A 24,792-nucleotide genomic window follows, 5' to 3' on the forward strand; every position below is an offset into this window, starting at 1 on the left:
TCTTGACAAATTGATATACAGGTTTAATGCAACTTCTATAAAAATCACAACAATATTCTTCATATATATAGGCAAATAATTCAATCATGTAAAACGTGGGATTCTGTTATTGCAATTATCGAAATGGCCAGGACAAAGCTGTGCAGGCAACATGCCTGACGTTTTAGGGGTTTGACAGCTGGATCCAAATTTATATTGGGTCAAATGTGGATTGATGTCAGGTGATGGATGTTTTATGCAATGGATTAATATCAATGGAGATGATTCTGGATTCTGTAATGGGCTAAGATTGCTAGGACAGTGAGAATCATTCCCTGGTTAGTGCCTGTTTTGTGCGTCCAATCTTTGTAGATTGGGTCTGGAGAATACTGAGGACACAATATCCTCCTTTCTGCCTTTGTACTTCCCAAGAGAGTTATGCTGTCTGATAATTACTTGCCTATCTTCACCCTTCTCTCTTTATACCACCCCCACCCCAGTCTGCCATACAGAAGATAGGACCATTAGCCAGCCCAGTTTGTAGAAGGTAAGAGCAAATGCCAGATGCGTTGCATCTACACTGGCGTTGTCACATGATGCATTATCATGGTGTTCCCTTGGTTTGTTTTATTTTGTTTTAATTCTTTTGTTTCTACAATTCCAGTTTAATCAGTACATTTGAACATACCCTTGGTAGAAATACCTACTTCATTGTGACCTAACTAATCTTCTTGACTTTAGAGCCTCTGAGTGACTGTATCAAATCATGATATGACTTGTTACATAAACCATTCCTGATGAGGTAACCAGATTCCTACTTCCTTGATAGATAAGGGGAATTAATAATAGTGATGAATATTTGTCCAGTATTTTACAATCTTCAAATTGCTTTTAGACATTTTTCTTTTTATCCTGGTTATACATAAAATGTATGGAGTATATGTGATTTGCCCATAGTCACGTAAATGGCAGAATTATATCATGAGCTCAGATCCCAAGCCTAGCGCTCTTCTTATAAAACCTTAGGAAGTGAGTGTTATCAAATAGTCCTATAAGCAATATATAGTGTCAATATCATAGCAAATCTCTTCATAAGAAAATCACTTTAATAATAACTAAATGTGAGCAAAAAAATTACCGTGGGTTTTAGAATAGCCATTAATTTTGTATAGTTTTTTCATTGATTTCAATAGTGAATAGGTTACCTCCTGCCTTATTTCAGAAAGGATTTGACATGGTGTGGTCATTATGTCTATTGTGTCAGATCTAAACTGAGTACCAATCCTGATTCAAATGTCTATGTTTTCATCTCTTGCTTTGAAATAAGGGTAATTAGCAATATGTATGGTTCATAATTGCAGGCTATATAAAAATAAAACAATATACCTAGAAATGTGTTTTCATTTACCTTTGAATATTACTATATCTGAATATGGATAATGAATTTCCTTTAGCCAAAATATTAGGGTTATGTTGTGGAGAAGGACCTTTGTAGAAGCTGAGAAGCTACACTTTTTCACAATCTCTCCATTTATAATTTCTCTGAGAAATCACTCAGAAAGATTCTCTGTATGGAATTTTGTTACATGAGCCACTCTCTTCATGGTAAATTGAATGATAGAAACAAGAGCAGTACTTCATGGGGATGGCAGGAGGTGGGGAGTTTTCCCAGCTTCTTCCTTCTCTAAATCCTCCAGTTCTCACCTTTTTGTGGGTTTGGCATCCTCACATTCCATTTCTGCATATGAATCCTCATCTTTCTCACATCCTGATCTTCCTGGTCCTCCTCACTTGTCCCATGCTACTTTGACAACTTCTGCAGATCCACATTCTGAAATTGAGACAGTCATCAGTCACACACCCAACCTCAGCCAAATTTTTGACTGATTTAAACAGAGAGGTAATCAACACAATACTGCATTTCCTGTAACCTGAAATTAGGTGGATTTCAAAATATTCCTTACCAGATAGTGTACTGAGCAGTAAAAATAAAGGTCAAAGTCATCATAACCATTAAGTCAGTGGTTTACTGAGGTGGTGGGAGTACCATTCCCAGAGGATGTTTTGAAAATTCAGTGTTTTTCCTGGTTTCAGTGATTTGTGGACATTACTGACATAGGCGGGACCAGACATGTCAGACAACTTGTTATGAGTAGGGTAATCATACAGAAGGAAAAATTAGCACAAAGTAAATACAATTTACAAAGTTTTATAATATATACCGCATGTCATGCAGCTACGTGTAAATCAAAGGAATATTTTAATAAGCTTCTATCAGAACTTTACCAAGAGTTGTTTACCATTGAAGAAAATTATCTCACTGGCAGTAAAACCACTTGAATTTGAATTGCCTACACGGTGCACCATAACATTTTACACTTATGACTGTCAGAGCCATGATGATTCAGTATATAGACGTGAGCCTCTGACTCCCTCATTATGTCTCCTGGACCTGAGCATTTATATTTTGAGAGATGTATTATTTTGCTATCACATTACTTACTTTCTATTTCTTTTTATATTACAGTTGGGCCAATATATTGAATTTTAAAATTATTCTTATTATCTACTAATTCATTTCAATATAATAGATGCGACTTTAAATATATTTGTTTTTAGAAGGGGTCATTTAATCTAACAGAATTAAGAATCATTGTCTGAAATAATTAAGCAGGCTAGTACGAACTAATAGGTGAAAAACATGCAAAATAGTTAATTAGCTGAACAAAAGAAGTGCTAATTATATAAACTTGAAATCAATATTTATTGGGAATAATTGACACATTCACATGCATTTGTTGGTATTTCTATCATGTATAGATGGTGCTCAAGTCAAGTAGGAAAACAAAGTAGTATAAAAGTTAGTCTTATAATACAGTTGTCTAATAGGCATATAAGTCATCCTTATCAACATTCAGCCTTGCTGACCAGTCATGTAATGAAAATGGATGGCACCTGAATGCGAAAACAATTATGTGACTATCTGAAGGAGGGTGACCATACCCAAAGGATGAACAAAACACTTCAAGCAAAACTAACAGCAACATAATGAGCTAAGAAGTGACAGGCACAGGAACAAGCAGATCATGTTGACTCGAAGCAAACAGAGTCTGAGCTGCTTCACTGCCTCATTTAAACAGAAGAGTATGCACAGCATGAAACCGAGAGACAACTTCCCAGTGTGACACCTTATAGGTAGCAGCTACGGCTAACACCTAAAGGGCAGAATATATAGAAGGTGTATTTGTTTATGCAATTTGAGAGGAAGCAATTGCCTGTCATGAATCAGCCTTTCCAGACCCACTGTTATGAACAGGAAGGATCAAAGTCAATGGCCTAGTCACTTGTGCAAAAGATATTGCTATGTGTATATGATTGAGTGGAATTGCTGAAATGATTTTAACAGGAGTACCTGAATGGTCATTTGCATAAGTCTAAATAATATGCTGATTATGCTTTGAATATAGTTGGTCTTGATAAAAACAGAGATTCAAAACTAAATACCCAGTAGCATAATCTTACTGGCACTTCCCTAGAGCCATTCCACATACAATATGTGGAATTTGTACACATACTGAAGCCTGTTCCACATCCTATCCACCTTTAAGTGAAAGAAATACTGACTCCATAAATATCTGCATTACTTTTTAAAGAAAGATATGCGTAATAGGAAAACAGTGCTTTCCCACATAAAATCCAGGTTTTGTTTAAGAAAAATATGAAACCCAAAGATGAAGTGTAGTCAAAAATAATGGGATGTGCTTTTTAATTTAAATACTAGTAGTTTTAAATTCTTGACATGAGTAATTGGATATGTCACATGTGAATCTACCAAGGAGTAAAATAGAGGTGATAAAATATAAAGGCATGATAGGACATATTTATAACCTCATAAAACAAACTGGCATTTTAATATCTTAATCTGGCCACTTTGCCGTATTTGTCTGTGTTTTCACTACAAAGTTCTGCCTCTGATTAGAACATATCGCATATGAGATGTAAATGTGCATGGTGGATAGGTGATAAAAATGTCATTCTGTTTACGATCCTCCCCTTTAAGATGGTGACATTCTATTAACACAACCAAGGTGAGGAGCTATCTTTAAAATAATCTGTAAGGTCCCGCAGAACTTTTCCAACCATATATTCAGCACCTAACTAATTGACTTGTAATACAAAAACGGCAGGTGGAAGTTGAGAAAAGTTAGTATGAAATGATGTTTTAAATACAAAGAAAAATGTGTGTTCTTTTTCTTCAAACTCGGTTTAATGTATTCTTACAGATGGTAGTTTTCTTAAAAGTGTTAATTAGTTCAGTGTTTGTGTGATTTTATGGAGAGGAGGTGTGAGTAGCTATTGTGGTAGCAGTAAAATGCAGTGAGAAACCATAATGTAACTCATAGTAATGATGGTGAGGAACACAAACCAGGTGACATATTTTAATGGACTAGTAAGTGAATGACCAAAAAAAGAGAGAAATTTAGTTTCAATATAAAAGTTAGAGCCATAGAGTAAATTAAGTGGAGATGAGAAAACAGATTTTTAAAAGATTATTGCAAATTTGCTATGTCCTATCATTCCTCTGGTCAACAGAATGATCAGAGTTACATTAACTTGTTAGGTTCAGATTAAATATGAGATCCTGTTAGAAGTCATGTCCCATAAAGTCTGGCAATTAAATAGATTTTTCAGAGAGAGAAAGTAGTTTTCCTTAAGTTTTTTTTTTTTTTAGAAAAATCAAGGGATAAGTAGAAAATAATTACTATTATTACTAATAATGCTTCTATTTCCATTCACTGATTCTAAGACAGATCTAACTAGTCTGCTTATGTATTCATGGCTACATCTGTTAAGTGCCCTCTAGTCTGAATGTTGTTTTCCATTTTACTGGTAATGTATAAAGGAAATAAAATTGATGTATCAATGAAGCAAAATTATTAACAAAATCAAGAACATTTCCAAACACAGAAAATTGACTTATTCATGTAATTTGAGGGTCATTACAAGGTCCTGTATGAACATGAATATTCATTTTTCTACCAGCTTACACTCTTGTGTTTTTTCTTATATGGACTGAGATTCTTGCAATTGGAGTAATTTCTCTTGGAAGAAGAATTAAGACAGGATTTTATTGTGGTATTTGTATGTAATTTATATGGTATTTATAAGGTAAATATTAGAAACATTCTTTGTTGGAATGGGACCAAGAGAAACAGGAAGGAGGGTACCAGTTGAAAGGAGTAGGCCTTCTCAAGCATCCTTATTTCATTAGCATAGATTAATTTATTAAATTAACCAGTTGCTCACCAAAGCCTGACCTAATAATGATGAGGTAGAGAAGCTACTGCATATGAGCGTGTGTTAGAAGCCACAGCAAAAATACCTAGAGCATTGGTGAGCAGCATGGACTATAGTCAGGTGAGTTTCTATGAACAAGAAGCCCAGGGCAACCTAAAGGAAGTACAAGGGTGTCAGGGAAAGCAGACCCAGAGTTTGAAGAGACCATGGCTATATGCATATTGTAGCAGAGAAAAGATTGATTTTACCCTTCCTAGCCTTTCTCTCTCCCTGTCATGAATAACTTGTGTGGAGTCACATATGTGAATTACTGGGACCCAGCTTCTCTGATGGAAAATGGAGCTGCCCCACCTGTGATCTGATCACTTTCTCTGAGCAACACCATTGAGTGACACTAAATTCTTTCCTGTTGACAGAGCCTGATATGCATCCATACATGCCTACTTCCCCTTCTAAGGGAAAACTTTACTCCTTTTCTTCTCCTTAAAAGATTCCTTGAAATCTCCCTACTCTCTTAGGAGATAACAAGGTATATTAGTCAGCATTCTTTCCTTGCTACCAAAACAAACATGTTGCAATGGGCTGGCTTAACGATAGGAGTTTGTTGGCTCATTGTTTCAGAAGCTAGAGGGTTTGCTTCATCACAGAGTCAATATCTTCTGGCTGGCTCACAATCCTTTGGGTTCCTTAGTTTTTCTATCACAGGGTGATAACCTCTCTTTCTTTTCCAGGTTCCACTGACTTCCAACTTCTACTCTTCCCTAGTGGTTTTCTCCCTGTGGCCTTAATCTATAAGGCTTCCAATAACAGGTTTAAAACCAATCCTGATTCAGTTGGCCTCACCTTAACTAAAAATGGCATGATGTCTACAATGGATTCACATCCACAGGAATGGATTAAAATTAAGAACATGTTTTCCTGGGATACATAATTCAACATAATTCAAACTAACATAGTTTGCCCATTGGACCCCCCCAAAATGTTCTTCCTATGTGCAAAATCCTTTTATTCCCTCATAGCATCTCAAAAGCTTTAAGTCATTTCAGTAACAATAGTAAGTACAGAGTCTCATCAGAATCAGTTATGATTCTGTCTTTGGGCAAAATTTCTCCCAGTCCTACAGACCTGTGAAAGCAAGTTATTCGCTTCCAATATACAATTGTGGGACAGGCTTGGAATTAACACTCCCATTCCCCAGAAGGGGTGAATTGGAAGGAAAATAGGAGCCGCAGGTCCCAAAGAAGTCTAAAACCCAACAGGGTAAACTCCATTCGATTTCAAGATCTAAAGGTCATATTTTGATAAATATTTTGTCCTCCAGGCTTGCTAGAGTAGTATCCCCACCCCTTCCAAGCACTTGCATAGTAGTCATGTTCTTTCCAAGAACTTAAGTGTAGGCCCCACTCTCTCCAAGCATAGTGTTGGTGGCCAGGTTCTGTGCAAACACCAGGATGTAAGCCCCATCATCTCTATGCGTTTGGGTGGCAGCATTCTCCCTGAATATCAGAGTCAAGGCCTTCCCCTTCCTGGTGCCAGGTATATGACCTGCCCCCTCCAAGCACAGGGGCAGACCTTCTCTTTCCACACACATGGGTGGGACCAAGAGAATGGGCCCAGAGCTTTTCAGTCCAGACCACTGCTGTAATTCTTACACAGAACCATTCTTTCTTCTGTTTATCCCTTCTCTACACCTTTCAGGACAGCCTGGTAGTGGGTCTACTCATACAAATTTTGCAAAAAAGCTTATTGGTTTTGTGTACAGTTCAAGGGAGTTCAAACACCAAACAAAAAGCTTTTCTACAGATCTTTCCTATATAACTTTATTTCCAATAGCAACTTCCACTGAAATGGTTGACTGGATTCATGTTCAGCCTCACCCACTTTAGCAAAAGATTGTTCAGTTAACCCTCACATGGAGCCCTGTTCTCTAGGAACTGACTTCCCTAAAGCTTAGGGAGGTTGCTGATAGAGCTGCTTTCAGCCCTGGTCTCAGAGCACAGTATCTAGATAGACTGGGAATTTTCAAAATTATCACTTTTTTTTGGGGGGGGGGGTGCTTAGCAGTTGAATCCTCAGTTTATCTCTTTCCTCTCTCATTTCACTATAAGCTGCAAGTAGAAACCCAACTTCACTTTCCACACTTAGCTTGGAAATTTCCTCAGCTAAATATCCCATCTCATCACTTTCAATTTCTTCCTTCTGTCCAACATCAGAACACAATTTCACGAAGTTCTCAGCTACTTTATAACAAAGATCACCTTTCCTCCAGTTTCGAATAGCACATTTATCATTTCCTTCTAAGGTCTCATCCAAAGTAACTTTAATGTCCATATTTCTACCAACTGTCTCTTCAAATAAAGCTAGGCTTTTTTTTATCATACATCTTACAATTCTTCCATCCTCTACCCATTACCCAATTCTAAAGCCATTTCAACATTTTTAGGTATGTATAATAGCAACATCCCTCTCCTGGTTCCAAAATCTGTATTGGTCAGGGTTTTCCAGGAAAACGGAATTGACAGAGATTCATTATAGGATTTGGCTCACATGACCAGGGGGATTGGCAAGTCTGAATTCTGTAGGTCAGGCGGCAAGTTTAAAACTCAATGGTGATGTTGAATTCCCCAGGGGAAGCTGATTGGCTGAAGGACAGATAGAAATTCTTCTTTAAGCCTGAAATCCTTAGTTTTCCCTTTTAGTCCTCCAACTGATGGGATGAGGAGACTCTTCTCATTGCTGAAGGCAATTTTAATTCCCTTTGTTGATTGCAGATGTAAACAGCCATAGATACTATCAACTGGCTAATGATTTAGATCCATCTACAAAATATCCTGACAGTAATAACCAGTCCAGTACTTGCTTGACCGAACAACAGGACTTCATAACCAAGCCATGTTGACGCATGAAATTAACCATCAGGATTAGCAACACCCTTGATCTCACATATTTTCTGTTCTCTGTCCATCCAACATCCAGAAGCAAGGAATTGCAAATGCTGTCTACTTAAAATCAGGGATTAGGGGAAATCACTAGGAGAATAAATGCAAATTACTATTTCAGTAACTGCTGCCACAGAAGAGTGGCATCATGCATTCATGTCAATGGGCACAGTGGTGGTAAATGAATTCATTCCAAAATACAATTTTAAAAATACGTAATGGCTAAGGTCTAACAAAAAGTCAGATTTGTGCATTATTCATGTAACTATTTCAAAACCATGAAATTTAAATTACATTTAAGGCATTATATTTGATCTGTTTATTGAAAATCATGAAATTATACCAAATCATGACTGTCAGGAAAATCCAGAATGTATGGTGACTATACTCTGTATAAACAGAAGAAAGACAGTATAATAATGAGGACGCTCTCCTCATTATTTATATATACCCAAACTATTTGCCTTTTCAGTCTGTCTACGTTATATTTAGGCTTTCACATATTTTATATTTTTGTTTGGTGGATGGAAAGCTCTGGCATTTGGAAAGAAGGAGGACATCTTTTAGGTAAACAGGAAAGTTTGAACTGCATTTAAATTTTGTTTACTATTCCCAGTATTTTCATTTCTAAAGAGGACATTCATAAAGAAATATAGGCTGACTTACAGAATTCAATATGAGATTAATTTTATTTCTTCTATAGTTTCACATCACCTCAGTCCTGCACTGCCAATGATCCCCATCTTTCTCTCTTGCCTTCAGTTGTTATAGAATTGATAAAAGAATAAGAGAAGGAATTAGTTAAGACTCAAAGAAAGGCAGAGGAATGATATGTATGTACAGTCCCATAGCACTTGCCTTTAAGTGATGAGAAAGACTGTGTGAAGTATTCCTATAGGATTTTTTTTTTAATTGAGAAGGGAATAAAAGGGAAGAGAATATACACAACTAAGTTTCCGAAAACAAACTTCCCATTACATCATTTTGTGCAGTCACTCTGGACAGACTGGAACAACATGATAATTAAGTCAAGAGACCATTGTGTCCTAGACATGTTGTGGAAGAACTGAGAGTCCCCTGATGGGCTCAAAAATATTTTCCAACATTTTCTTTACTAATGGTTCTAATCTCATTTGAACATCTATAATATGATTCATTTTTGCTGACATTTTCAAAGTAACAATATGGAGAAATAGAACCCTCAGATTTATACCATCAAGGATAGTGTTCCAGTTTGCTAATGCTGCCCTTTTGCAAACTACCAGAAATGGATTGGCTTTATAAAGGGGGTTTATTTGATTACACAGTTACAGTCTTAAGGCCATAAAGTGTCCAAGGTAACCTATCAACAATCGGGTACCTTCTCTGGAGGATGGCCAATGGTGTCTGGAAAACCTATGTTAGCTCGGATGGCACGTGGCTGAAGTCTGCTCCAGAGTTCTGGTTTCAAAATGGCTTTCTCCCAGGACATTCCTCTCTAGGCTCAGCTCCTCAAAAATGTCACTCTCAGTTACTCTTGGGGCATTTTTCCTCTCTTAGAGCAAAAGGCATCTCCAAAATGTCTCTGTAAGCTGCAGCTCCTCTCTCAGCTCCTGTGCATTCTTCAGAGTGTCCCTCTTGGCTGTAGCAAGCGCGCTCCTTCTGACTGAGCTTATATAGTGCTCTCATAAACTAATCAAGACCCATGCTGAATGGTTAGGGCCACACCTCCATGGAAATGATCTAATCAGAGTTATCACTTACAGTTGGATGGGTTGCATCTCCATGGAAACAAAGAATTACATTGTTTCTACATTAGTGTTCTAATCAACACTAATACATCTGCCTGCATAAGATTGGATCAAAGATAATGGCATTTTGTGGGACATAATACATTCAAACTGCACAAATGGTAACATAAGATTTGTCAATTTAATACATTTAAGGAGTTTTCATTCCTAAGAATAAGCTTGTGGATTAAGGTCAGAAGTTTAAGTTAACTAAATTCTACTTTTGGATGAGAAATAAAAACTGAAATACTGGCAGTTTCCATAGTTCCTTCAGGAGGAATTAATTCTTGAAACATCCATATTGATCATACAACACTTCCTCTTTTAGATCATTGTTGTTCCACATAAACCTGGTAAGTTTATTTTCAACCAAATAATATTTAAACATAAAGTCCAAAGGGAGGGATATTGGGTTGAGAGTTGAATATTGGGAAGAAATGATATCTTTTCACATATTTTTGAGATTTGTAGGTTCATCAATAATAATTTAATAATTATTGACTATTCTGGGCCAGCTATGTGCAGCTATTCAGTTGTGGAACATAACAGATATGGCCAGAGCCCTCTCAGTGCATATTACTCTAGTAGAGCTGGTGGGTGGGAGAGGGCACAAGAATATAAATAAATAATCAAGCTAATTTCAGCTAGTGATTGGCAAAATAAACAGGATGATGTGACAGAGTGATAGGTGTTGTAGGTAAATTCAGCTTTCTGTCCCTTTATGGTGAAAAGGCACTGAGTTTTGAATGGAAGCTCTGAGATCAGGAAACAGCTGAGTTGAAATCTCCTTTCCCCAACAGTAGACTCTGACTACAGAGCACCAGACTTTTTTTCCCCTCATTCCAGCCCTGCTTTCTGTCCTTCCTGCTAAGATTGTTCAGCTCCCCACTCTCTGAGAGCCAAAATGCTGCCTGGAATAATTTCCCTTTATTATGAACTCTTCCTACTCTGATACCTGGTTTCTGGGTAAGAACTCTCTTGGGGGCTTGACAGGAAAAAGAAAAGAGATATAAGATTCAAATGTTTCAGTGTGGCTACTTGTGAGTTTATTATATTCAAATATTTGGTTGAGGGAAATGTGAATAAAAGACTTCAGAAATGGTTTTTGGATTTGAAGTATTTAATATTGCATCTCTTGATCAACTTACAGTGAAGTTGATCATAATGTCTCTAAATATAATTTATTTACTTTTATATTTAAAGTATTTTTAAAAACACTTTTTATAAACCCTATTGACCTTTTTTATATGTTAAAAAAATGAACATTCAATGCTACTTGATGGTTTTAAATCATTAAATTTTTAGAAGCTAAAGTTCTTTTAAAATCTGATCTTCTAACTGCAGAACATGAAAAAGCAGCACCATATGATTGATGCTCTTGTGCTTTCATTCTACTTTATTCAGGATTGAGATTCAGGAACATGAAGGATTTCATGGTTCCACACCATAAGCACAGATTCTAGAGCAAAAGTAACCATTTTTCTTTATTCTTTTACTTTCAGAAAACCCAGACCATGACAAGCAACCCATCAATGTGGCATTTCATTTCTAGCTCTTTCTGTCCTTAATAATAATATTCTGGGAAAATAATATTTTAAACCAGACTAGACTATACAACAGATAGCAAGTTACCTAGAAAGCATGAATGGCAGGTAACAAAAGTGCCTCTGAAAAGAAAAGAAGGGTTCTGGTATTACTAAAGAAATAGTTTGTTACTGCATCATTAAGAACTGAGGCACTTATATTCATTCTCATATTCATGTCACTTTTATGCCTCATACTGTCAAATGGGTTTGATTAAAAAAAAAGAAAACACAAAATAAATAAAGCAAGGAAAGCAAGGGAAACTCAGACTTAACACATGCAAAGTATGATCAGAAGATGATAAATGGATTTTTGTTTTTAGAAATCTTTAAGTAATTACTATAAATTTGAAAAGTAAAGAATTTCTGGCTAAACTGAGGCTATTAGATAGCAAGTAGAGATGGGCTTATTAATCCAGTCTCAGAATTATAACCCTGATTTCCATGGTGCAAACACTCCCACCATGGCCAATTTCAAGCTACCAATCTGAAGTCTCTGAATGTGGAGTTGGGGCAATATAGGTACAATCTGTCACTTCTTGCATATCAGTATGAGTCAAATTCAGCACATCATTATATCAGACCAGATAATATTTGTTTAGTCTAAATTTTAAAATTTTTCTAATCTGTAAAAGTTGATTTATTTGGCACTTTGGGGAATGGTTTAACATAAATTAATTAATTTCCTGGATGATGATGTTTTTATTGTGAATCACTGAAATGTTTCAAATATTAACTATTTTTAAAGAAAATCTCTTTGAAATTAGTTATATTTTTCTGTCTGGAGCACATTTTGCTAATGACTCAGGGTCCTCAGTTGATATTAATATTCTATGCAATGAGGAAGGCAGTATAGATAGTGGTTAAAAAGTACATATGGTCTTGAGCTAACTTTTTGTGATAAAATCCTGCCTCTATTACTACCTATGTCATCTTGAGCAAGTTACCTAAAAACTCTGTGTACTTCATTTTCCTTGTCTGTAAACTGGGGGAATTATAGTTGTAAGTACTTCACAGCATTGTTGTGAAGATTGTATTAGTTAATATACATAAATTGCTTAGAACAGTAAGCACTCAATAAATGTTAGCTTAAACTACAATTTAAAAAGGTAGGAACTATTGTGATATGGAGCATTATTTGCTTTTGCCTTTACTGATTTGCTGAAGGTTATCTTGTTCTTTAGATATTTGGTCTTTTTTTATATTTTATTTTTTCACTTTTCCAGCTTACCGCCAAGTTTCCACTATTTTTCACTGTCATCAGTGTGCACCATTCCAGCCTCTTAATCTGCCTGCAACCCACATCCTTGCAAAAACATCACAATTGAATATTTAACAAGACTGAGTGAGGACTTGAGGGTACTCTGAGGGTGTCATTAGCTCATTTATGTTTTTTTTTATTTTATTTATTCAACTTTTGCTTTTATTCCCAAGATCCTGGCTACATTCCAGATATTTGAGGTTGCCAGGATGCTGCCCTTTAGATAAGTGGAGTTTTTGACCATTTGGGGGCAATGCTCAGCCTATGTGTTGGTTGTCAAGAGCTTTAGCCAAGATCTTTCCTTGCCTAATTACTGTGGCCTAGTTCACCATACTTCCTGGCTGAGACACTCAGACCTCATGACTTCCATGCATGCTCAGATTGTCGTGAACATTCCAGGGCTTGTGGCAGACCTGTGGTAGATTTTATTTATTAAACGTTCAACTGGATTCCATGGCCACAAAGAAATTATTACATGATGGAATATTTTATATTATTTTTGGTAATACAAAACATGTAAGAGGCCTTCAGTATAATTTTTTTCTTATTTTTGAAGTCAACACCTGGATGTCACTGGAGGACTTTGCCTTGCTGAGATACAGAATTCTGATAGGTTGCTATATTAGTTTATGATAAATGAGAGGGTAGGGGGACTCCCTCACTAAATTTGAATAGGTTTCATTTATACTCATGTTGGATTCTTAGATTTAGGTATTTCATAAAATATATTTTACTTCATAAAACCCCCATGATGTATTTTATTATTGTATGTTGGCTCAATTATATAAATACTTTAAAATCTAGGTCTTACTAAGGGTTAATAAGGTAATGAATTCTAGTACTATCTTCCAAAATAAGGATGGGTTTTGGGAGGCCTTTTTCTTCTTATTCACTCAAAAAGTCTCTTGCTTCATTACCACAAATATTGCATAATTCCATTAACCATACTTTATTGGCCCATGTATTATACAACCTGAAGTTTTAAAACTGAAATTTCATATCCAATATTGATAATGTTAAACAAACAAACATTCCCAAGGAAATAAAATCCTTGAAAATTAATGCCTCACAAAGGAAAGTTATGTGTTAAAACTTTCTTCTTATGAGTTAGCATGTATATGGGAAACACAGTTTAAATGAAAATGTCTCTAAGTTAAAGAGTAGATAGCTTTGTTGTAGTTGCAAGTTCAGAGAAATATCCTTCATTCAGTTACCAGAGTAACAAATTAATCAAAGCGACAAGGAAAGAGAATAGAGGAGACAAGGGGAAATAGAGGAAAGTTAAGAAAGAGCCATTGCTTGTGAACTCACCTTCCCCTACAGAATGATAGGAAAATATCTGATAGGGAAACATAGAAAATTGCGTCAGGCTTCAGTGTTTATGTTTGTGATGGAAGTGTACAAATCATTTCCATCTCTTGTGGTGCTGTCATGCTCCATCACTTTAGTCCATTTTCACCTTGCAAAGGAATTTTGAATGGGCCTTCCTTCTCTGGCAGCTAATTAATCTCTCACAAGCCTGTTCTTGCAGTCTGCCTTCCTGGAATGCCCCACACCAGTCATTCGTGAGCAGATTTTTTCCCTCCTTGAGTAGTTCTCTCTTCCCTTAAGCCATGTGAAGATTCGGGTTTTCCTTTTCATTTGGGAAAATATGTGAGCTATAATAAATCATTGAGGAACTACTCCATCCATCCTATCATCATAAATGAAGCTCCTAAATCATTGAATTGGGTTGTAATTTAATGACAGCAATGCCTGGATATAAATTATGACTCTGCACAACATTTTACTAATAGTGTAAATAATATGTATGTAAGAACACACATTACTAGATTACCTATTCTCTGTGTAATTGTTAGATTACCTTTGGGATTAAACAGATAAACTCATGTTTATAAGGCTGTTACATTTTCCTAAAATCCTACTACTAAATTTTGCAAATAGAAGACTTTTTAATTTAATGGTAAATTCTGTATGTAAAAAATTAAAAAAGTGAGAGCATAATTCTTTACAAATCAAAATGTCTCAACTAAATATATTTATCATTCAGTTTTATTTCTAGTTAATAGGTTAATAAAAACAACCTTATAAAAAGTTTGTAGTAATGACCTAGTTACAAATCATAATATTTAATTTAGTCACAGATGGAACTCTATTTCGATGACAGCTGATGGTAGGTTAGAAACATTCACCATGCTTTTATATTTTCCTAATGCTTCTTATAGATCATCTTTCCTTTTTTCATTTGCATTTCTGAGTTAAATCCTTTGGGGACTTTTGTTTTTTTATTTCTTTATTTTTCCCTTCCTTTAAATTTCTTTTTTATTAAAAATAAAAGCACTTCCACCAGCTATATAATGCATGCCTTTGGAAAGCAAATATATATATGTGAGTGGAACAGATATTCAAAATAGTAAAGGCTCTGTCTATATTACAAAAACCCATCTATTTGGTCCATACATTTCTGAATAATTGCTTATCTAGGAGACATAAATTATAAGAATTGGATCACTATAAATATTAAATTATTCACAGAAATATATATACAGAAGTATTTGTTGTGCCCCAAATAGTTTGAGTGTAAAGCTAGAAAGAAAAGCATTCTGCAAACCTTATTTATTTTTATTTTTAATTGTTTAATTGAGGTAATACATACATACAGAGAAACGCACAGATATTAGGTTTTCAATTAGATGAGTTTTGACAAATGTATTTTCCTGTGAAATCAGTAAAAATAAAGAACATTTCTATAACCACAGAAAATTTCCCTGTGTTTTTATCTAATGAAAACCCATTTGCCATAGCAAACACTATTCTGGTTTCTATAATCATAGATTGTCTGTTCTTGGACTTGTATACTGTGTATGCGTAATGGTCTGGATTGTTTTATTCAGTGTTCTTCAGATTGAACCTTGTTGTTGCAATAATCAATAGTTTGTTATTTTAAATACCGTATAATAAGGGTTAATATTATACCACTTTTTATAAAATGTAAATATATAATTCCATTTATACCCCAGCCTTTGTATTTTTGTTATTGTGTATTTTATATCTACATACTTAATATAGCCTCTAGTATAATGCTACTGGTATTATTTTAAACAGTCACATGTCTTTCTAAAATTTAAGAAAAAATATTTCTTACTTACCTATATATATTTATCATTTAACATGTTTATCAGTCAGGGATCTCCAGAAAAACAGAACAATCAATAAGACCTATGTGTATGCTTGTGTGCATGTTTATATATCTATTTGTCTATCTATATATCTGCCTGTATCTATCTTGTATCTATCTATCTATATCTATCTATAGCTATATATCTGTCTATATCTATATATATCTAGAGAGAGAGATTGATTGATTTTAAGGAATTGGCTCATGTGATTGTGAGGTCTGGCACATCTGAATTTTGCAGGCAGGCTGACAAGCTGGAAACTCGGAAAAGAGCTGATGTTGTCTTGAGGCAGAATTTCTTCTTCGGGAAACCTCAGAGAAGGTTGCCCTTAAGATCTTCAAATGATTAGATGGGGACCATCTGCATAGTCAAGGATAATCTCCTTTACTTTAATTTATCTGATTGTAGTTGTTAGTTATATCTACAAAATAATGTCACAGCAGTATTTAGACTGGCACTACAGCGTAGCCAAATTGACACCTAAAATTAACCATCACAAGATGCTTTTCATTCTTTTCTGTATTCCCATGTTTCCATCTGGTATCATTTCCATTCAGCCTGAACAACTTCGTTTCATCATTTCTTGTAAGAAAGATCTGCTGTTAATGAATTTTCTCAGCTTTAATTTATCCAAAAATATATTTATTTCATCCTCATTATCAAAGGTATTTTTCACTGGATATTGAATTTCTAGCCTCTATTGTTTCATTTGAGAAGTCAGCCACTGTTTGTTTCATTTATCTGCTGTATATTATGATGTTATATTTCTTTTATCTGTGGCTTCTTCAAGATTTTCATTTTATGTATGGCTTTCAGCAGTTTTACTATGGTATGTCTAGGTGTGTTTTTTCTGTTATTAATCATGCTTGGATTTTGCTAAGCTTCTTAAAAAATATTTTTTGCTCCCCCCCCCTCTTTCTCATTCTGTGTGTGTATGTGTATGTGTGTGTGTGTGTGTGTGTGTGTGTGTGTGTGTGTGTGTCTACCTCCTTCCTCTGGAAACCCAACTTTATATATGTTAGGCCATATGATATTTGTGTACTGATCACTGAGGTTCTATCCGTGGTTTTCAATATTTTTCTCTGTTCTTCAAATTAAATAATTTCTATTTATCTGTCTTCAAGCTCACTAATCCTTTTTTCTGCAGTATCTAATCTGTAATTTTGCTTGCCTAGTGAATTTTTTTATTTTATGTATTATACTTACCATTTCTTCCATTTGCCCCTTTTTAATAGCTTCCATTTATCTTTTGAGATTCTCTATCTGTATACCCATTATAACTATCTGTTCCTTTAAATCCTTGAATATATTTATCATAGATAGTTTTGAAGTCTTTGTCTTCTGTTTCTAACATTTTATTCATTTCAGGATCTATTGTTGTTTTTTCTTGATTATCAGTCACATTTTCCCCCTCTTCACATGTGTTTTTAAATATATGATAGATGTTAATAATGACACATTATGGGAAGTCTAGATTAGGTTATCTTCTCATAAAGCATAATGAGTTCTGTTCTGGCAAACAGTTAAATTACTGAGAGATCCTTTTGGCTCTTTCAGACTTGGTTTTGATTTTGAACTTAATATAAGAACTTGACTCTTATTCCTATGATGTGATGTTTCTGGTGTCTCAATTTAAAATCTGAGATGCTCAGTAAAGACTCTCTACTCTAGCTAGGATTTAACTTCAGTGTCTCCCAGCTGTGTCTGATTGTTGGTATCATTTTTCAGCATTCAACCACACAGCAGGAAATTTCTGCTAAGCCTTGTGGAATTGTGCTCTGTGGAAATTCCATCTAGCCCTGGAAAAGAATACATAGTGAATGCCCACATAAACTACTGCCATCCCCAGCTCAGCTCTCTTATTTTCAGGTACTCTGCCCTGCAAATTCCAGGCACATCAGCAGCCGGAAACTCTTCTCACTGCCTCCTTGGCTCAATGTGACTTCAGTTCTACTGGGCCTTCACCACTCTTTTTAGAAGCAGAAAAGTGCTTCCACACACCTCAAGGAGGTCATGGAGTACATGTTGTTTTCCCCTTCTCTCAAGGTTCACAGTCCTGTGCTGTGAATTGTTTATTGACTGAAAACATTTGTCTCATAAAATTTATGTAATTATAGCTGTTTGTGGTGGGAGAAGAAGTACACTATCACTTACTCTGTCATGGCTGGAAGCACACATCTTAACAAAATGGAGAAGAGATGAACTTCAGGGAACATGTCATAACAGACTTGGTGAGAAGTGTTTGTGGAAGAGAAAAAATCTGAATAGAAATGAGAGATTAACAAAGCCAAATTTTCCTCCTCTTCCACTAATCTTTAGCAAGTAGCTGAATCCATTCACAGAATTTAGGAAGAATTAGATTAATGGAAGAATAAGTTAATATAAACCAAATTCCTATGAAGAACATGTAATAAATAAGGAATTATCTAAGTCAAGATATCAAGAATATCTTTCCAAAGAATTTGCAGACATGCTCTTTTTTACATTGCTTTTAAATGATGATGTCATTAGTTTTCCTAAAGAACAAAATAGAATAAATGAAAGAGAAAAAATTAAAGATTCAGTGGGGAAAAAAAAGTCCTGAATAACAAAAGACTAGGAATCATAGATGAAAATTGCTATCAAGGTTTATCTTGCTAAAACTTCTGAATTTCAATATTTGCAAAATAGCTGTAAGGGCTACTGGGCACGAAAAGCAAACCATCCCCTAAGGGATTGGCAGGGGGAAGGCGGGAAATTAGACTGGCCTCATTTTGCCAGTGGTAGAATTTGGTGAACCATTTCTCCACAAATATCTGAGAAGAAGAATGTATGGTCCAAGATATTATAATCAGTCACAATTGTTCTTGAGGTGCTGAATAATCCAGACACTATGTAAAAGTACTGGTGCAAGAAAGCCTTGCTTTAAATATATTTTAAATATGAGAGAAAGGGAGAGAAAGAAAAACAGAGACAGAGAGAAGGAAAAAGGGGGAGGGGAGAGAGAGAAACAGAAACTATGGTGTTTATGACTAGAGATCAAAATATGTGTTATGTTTTGTAAAGTTAATAATATGATTAACAAAAATTGGGAGGTTAGTGAAAGGAAGGTGGGAGGAAGCATAAAAGCATTCATTTCCTTTTTTATCATTATACTTTCTTTAAAGGAAAATGTGATTAAAATGACTCTAAACTTAATTTTAATATTTTTCCTTAAAGTTAGATTATCTTTTAAGAATTATATTCCTTGTAGTAAGAAAAAATTTACTTGAGTTTCAGCAATCTTTTTAATTCTACTTTCTTGTTTGTTGGTTTATGGTTAAATTCAATGTAACTAATTTAACAATTTACTATTTTAATATAATGGATATTGTTTTAGTTTCCTGGCTGCTAAAACAAATACCATACAATGCGTTGGCTTAACAGGATTTATTGGCTCATAGTTTCAGAGGTGAGAAGGCTTGCTTCCTCCCTGAATTGGTTATCTTCTGGCTGGCCAGCAATCTCTAGGGTTCTTCCCAGCATTTTCTCCTTTCTCTTCCAGTTCCATTAATTTCCAGCTTCTGGCTGCTTCCCAGGGTTTTTCTTTCTGTATCCAATTTCCTTTGTTTATAAGTTCTTCCGCCAAATTGGATCAAGGCCCACCCTCATTCACTTTGATCACACCTTAACTAACAGCATCTTTAAAGGTCCTATTTACAAATGGATTCACACTCATAGGACCAGGGGTTGGGATCTGAACATGCCTTTTGTGGGGGACATGATTCAATCCCAAACAGGTATAGAATTATTTCTTTTTTTGGTAAAATTTTACTCTCACTCTCTCTCCCATTCTTTCTCTCCACCCACCCCCCCTTCTCTCACTCTCTAATGCTTTTGCTCACTTCTCTCCCTCCCTCCATAGATATAGATATAGCTATAGATATAGATGTAGATATATAGCTATAGATCAATTACACTGATAGGTAAATATGATTATTTCAAGGTGGTGGCTCTGTAATATAAAATTTTAGAAAAGTTTTCTCTTTGAACTTTATAATGAGAATCATTAGAAAATAGGTTAAATTTATGCATAATAATAGTAAATCTTTAAAAAGGAAAATAATTGAACCTGTAAGTCATAGGATTCCCCCTCCCCAAATAAAATGTAATATCATAAGAAAATCCAACAATACTTCTAAACATTCACAAAAATTAGTATATATCATAGACCAACAAACTTTTCCTTAATGGTCCGGATATTAAATATCTTCGGCTTGTGGGCCATACAGTCTCTGTAGAACTGCTTTGCCACTGTAGTGGAAATGGAGCCATAGACAATACATTAAAAAATTGCCATGTTCCAATAAAACTTGCAAAAATAAGCAGCCTGTGTCTTGTTGACCCCTGGTATATATTGACATATCAACTTTAATGATTAAAATATTATCAATATCTCTCAAAAAGATTGACATAAAGAATCAAAATGGCCCTAATTAATGAGTTTACTGATGGTCTTTCCTTCTTCTCAGTATTAATTAATGCAATACTACTCTTGACATGGAAAGGCTCAATCAAGTTAAGTGTTGCTAAACAATTTACCTACATATTCATACACATTTAAATCTTAATATGTCCTGACTTCTCAAAACTGCCTAAATATGTAAGAAGAAAGGAAAAATCTCTGCTCCTAACAGTTCCCCAAAGCTATGTTCAGGTTGATTTTTCTCTTCTGCTTCTCTATTTAAACCCTTGGTCAAAGAATCTTAGAATGTTGGAGCTGGACTAGATCTCTGCATCAAATTAAATAACCTCATTCCCACAAGAAGGAAACCGATTGCCACTGAGATTAAATGACTCATCCAAGGTTACCCTGCTAATTCTTGCCAACACTCAAGCTAGAACCAGTTTTTCTAGCTCCCATTGGAGAGTTTTTCCTCACTACACCATACTCTCATATAGGGCATGGTTCTAGGAAGTGAGTAAGCAGTTAATCAGAGATTAACCTAACTGGTGATCAGATTAGAAATGTACTTGAATTCTCTGTTCTCAGCACTTACTACTTATCATGTTTCTGCTCTTTATTTTTAAAATAGATCTATAGTAAACTATAAGAAATCAGTCATTACAAATGAGGAATGATACTGCTCTATGTATTCCCTATTTCACTAAGAAACAGCTTTCATACAATGCCAAAAACCAAAGCTGCAGTTGTGCTTCCTTCTCAGTCAATTCTAATAGTTGGGAACAATAATTCTTAGATTTTGTGTGCATCACTAAACACGGATTTTGGGGCCTCTTTTTGATTCAATAGGCCTAGAATGAGGCCTGAGAATTTCCATTTTTGACAAACTCCGGAGTGGGACCGATGTGGCTGGTCAGGGGAAAACACTTGGAGAATGACTGGTTTAGATCCTCAGCCCTAAAGGAAAATCATAATCACCAGATGACATTTTAATATATGAACACCCAGGCTTCACCCCACCAATTAAAATATAAAATCTCTGGGGTTTGGGCCTTGATATATAACCATTTTCTAAAAGTGTCTCAGGTGACTTTAATTTACAGCCAAACTTGAGGAAAAAGTGACCTAAAAAAAGTTTATTTGACCTTAGGGATTGGTGCAGTATTTTCTTTTCTTAGCTTATTCCTTTACGAAATGATAACAATTTTTATGCAATCATTTCATGATAAGGATAAATAAAATAGTATAAAGATGCCTTCAAAAATTGACTCAATGAATTGAAGGTAATTTAAATTTAGTCAATTTTATGCTACTAATTCTATAAAGCACTTAGTATATAAGGTAGTTGTAGGATTTTCCTTTTTAAAATGTTTATATTGGAAATGTTTGCCATTTATAAAACTTGTTTAGAACTCAGATATTTAAATTATTTTATCATGGTGTAGAAAGCATAATAAACATTTAGGTTATAACTCTTAATATTTTAACACTTAATCTCTTTCTATATAGTGAAAGATGCCGATGTACTTTGTATGGACATACAGATTCTGTGAATACCATTGAGTTTTTTCCCTTCTCCAACATTCTTCTCACTGGTTCTGCAGATAAATCTCTGTCTATATGGGATGCAAGAACGGTAAGCAAATCATCAGCCTTTTTTTCCAGCTTTTAATCATTCTAATAACTCTTAGTGACTCAAAGTATTGGGTAAAATATTTAAAGTAATTGTGGAAGGACATGTAGGGTAAAAGAAAGTCTTTGTACTCTTATGTACACTGCCTCCTAAATGTGAGGACTGTGAATATATGTATAATTATTACTTCATGAAATCTTAATTGAACAATTATTTATTGAGGCAGAACTGCTGGTACAAGTGATGAAAAATGGAAGCTTTGGTGCCTTTCCTTAAGGCCTTGCAGTTTGGTAATGAAGGAAAAAACAAACTTTATTTTAGTGCAATGAAGTATGTATTACAATGGAAGAATATACAGAGTACAGAAGAAAAGCAAGAAGCAGAATCCTCATCTGCCTGGAAGGGTGTGGATGGCTTCCCAGAAAGGCTCTGCTTGAGCCAAACGTGGAGGGCAAGTAGGCTATACAAGGTCATCTAGAGAAGGGTAGATTCAGGAAAGGGCAGTGCACCTACAAGGCCATAGAGATTGAGGCCACAATTATACTATTTTGGGAATAATATGTATGAATGGAGTTTAAGGAACAAAGGAAAAATGACAGCGAGACTGTAGAGAGAGACAAGGACAAGATCATGAGGTATCTGGTTGAAGTTTTATACTGTTTCAGAGGGAATCTATTTGAGGTGTTTTTTTTTTAATTAAGATTAATTCACACACTGTACAGTCATCCAAAGTATACAATCAGTTGTTCACATCACCATCATATAGTTGTTCTTTCATCACCCTGATCTATTTTTTTTTTTTCCCCTTGTTTGTCTTTTTTTCTTTTTTTTTTTTTTTTTTTTTTTTTTTTTTAACTTTCCCTTCTTTTTTCAAATCACCTGTATGAAAAAAAAAGTTAAAAAGAAAACAAACATACAATAAAAGAGCATTTCAAAGAGACCATAGCAAGGGAGTAAGAAAAAGACAACTAACCTAAGATAACTGCTTAACTTCCAACATGTTCCTACTTTACCCCAAGAAAGTTACATAATATAGCAACATTTCAGTGAACTTGTTCCTACTACAACCATCAGAAATTAACAGACCATAGTCATTTCTGGGCATCCCCAGAACGTTAAATAGCTTATCTGTTCTTCCTGGATTATTGTTCCCCCTTCCTTAAATGCTCTCTACTGCTAGTTCCCCTACATTCTACATTATAAACCATTTGTTTTACATTTTTCAAAGTTCACATTAGTGGTAGCATATAATATTTCTCTTTTTGTGCCTGGCTTATTTCGCTCAGCATTATGTCTTCAAGGTTCATCCATGTTGTCATATGTTTCACCAGATCGTTCCTTCTTACTGCCGCGTAGTATTCCATCGTGTGTATATACCACATTTTATTTATCCACTCATCTGTTGAAGGACATTTGGGTTGTTTCCATCTCTTGGCAATTGTGAATAATGCTGCTATGAACATTGGCGTGCAGATATCTGTTCGTGTCACTGCTTTCCGATCTTCCGGGTATATACCGAGGAGTGCAATCGCTGGATCGAATGGTAGCTCTATATCTAGTTTTCTAAGGAACTGCCAGACTGACTTCCAGAGTGGCTGAACCATTATACAGTCCCACCAACAATGAATAAGAGTTCCAATTTCTCCACATCCCCTCCAGCATTTGTAGTTTCCTGTTTGTTTAATGGCAGCCATTCTAACCGGTGTTAGATGCTATCTCATTGTGGTCTTAATTTGCATCTCTCTAATAGCTAGTGAAGCTGAACATTTTTTCATGTGTTTCTTGGTCATTTGTATTTCCTCTTCAGAGAACTGTCTTTTCATATCTTTTGCCCATTTTATAATTGGGCTGTCTGTACTATTGTCATTGAGTTGTAAGATTTCTTTGTATATGCAAGATATCAGTCTTTTGTCAGATACATGGTTTCCAAAAATTTTTTCCCATTGAGTTGGCTGCCTCTTTACCTTTTTGAGAAATTCCTTTGAGGTGCAGAAACTTCTAAGCTTGAGGAGTTCCCATTTATCTATTTTCTCTTTTGTTGCTTGTGCTTTGGGTGTAAAGTCTAGGAAGTGGCCTCCTAATACAAGGTCTTGAAGATGTTTTCCTACATTATCTTCTAGGAGTTTTATGGTACTTTCTTTTATATTGAGATCTTTGGTCCATTTTGAGTTAATTTTTGTGTAGGGGGTGAGGTAGGGGTCCTCTTTCATTCTTTTGCATATGGATATCCAACTCTCCCAGCCCCATTTGTTGAAAAGACCATTATGGCTCAGTTCGGTGACTTTGGGGGCCTTATCAAAGATCAGTCGGCCATAGATCTGAGGGTCTATCTCTGAATTCTCAATTCGATTCCATTGATCTATATGTCTATCTTTGTGCCAGTACCATGCTGTCTTGGCAACTGTGGCTTTATAATAAGCTTCAAAGTCACGGAGTGTAAGTCCTCCCACTTCGTTTTTCTTTTTTAGAGTGTCTTTAGCAATTCGAGGCATCTTCCCTTTCCAAATAAATTTGATAACTAGCTTTTCCAAGTCTGCAAAGTAGGTTGTTGGAATTTTGATTGGGATTGCATTGAATCTGTAGATGAGTTTGGGTAGAATTGACATCTTAATGACATTTAGCCTTCCTATCCATGAACATGGAATATTTTTCCATCTTTTAAGGTCCCCTTCTATTTCTTTTAGTAGAGTTATGTAGTTTTCTTTGTATAGGTCTTTTACATCTTTGG

The 24,792-nt window shown here is 35.2% G+C and overlaps 1 protein-coding gene across 3 annotated transcripts in view; it reads left to right on the forward strand.

The window, feature by feature from the left end:
• Nucleotides 1-24,792, forward strand: part of SPAG16 (sperm associated antigen 16) — a 1,128,509-nt gene that overhangs the window by 673,131 nt on the left and 430,586 nt on the right. For all 3 annotated transcript variants that reach the window (XM_037849695.1, XM_037849693.1, XM_037849694.1), the window contains exon 13: nt 21,941-22,067. In XM_037849695.1, coding sequence (XP_037705623.1) covers nt 21,941-22,067 — 127 coding nt within the window. The remainder of the gene's footprint in view (nt 1-21,940; nt 22,068-24,792) is intronic.

The sequence above is a fragment of the Choloepus didactylus genome, chromosome 9 (genome assembly GCF_015220235.1).
Source record: "Choloepus didactylus isolate mChoDid1 chromosome 9, mChoDid1.pri, whole genome shotgun sequence".
Taxonomy (NCBI): Eukaryota; Metazoa; Chordata; class Mammalia; order Pilosa; family Megalonychidae; genus Choloepus; species Choloepus didactylus.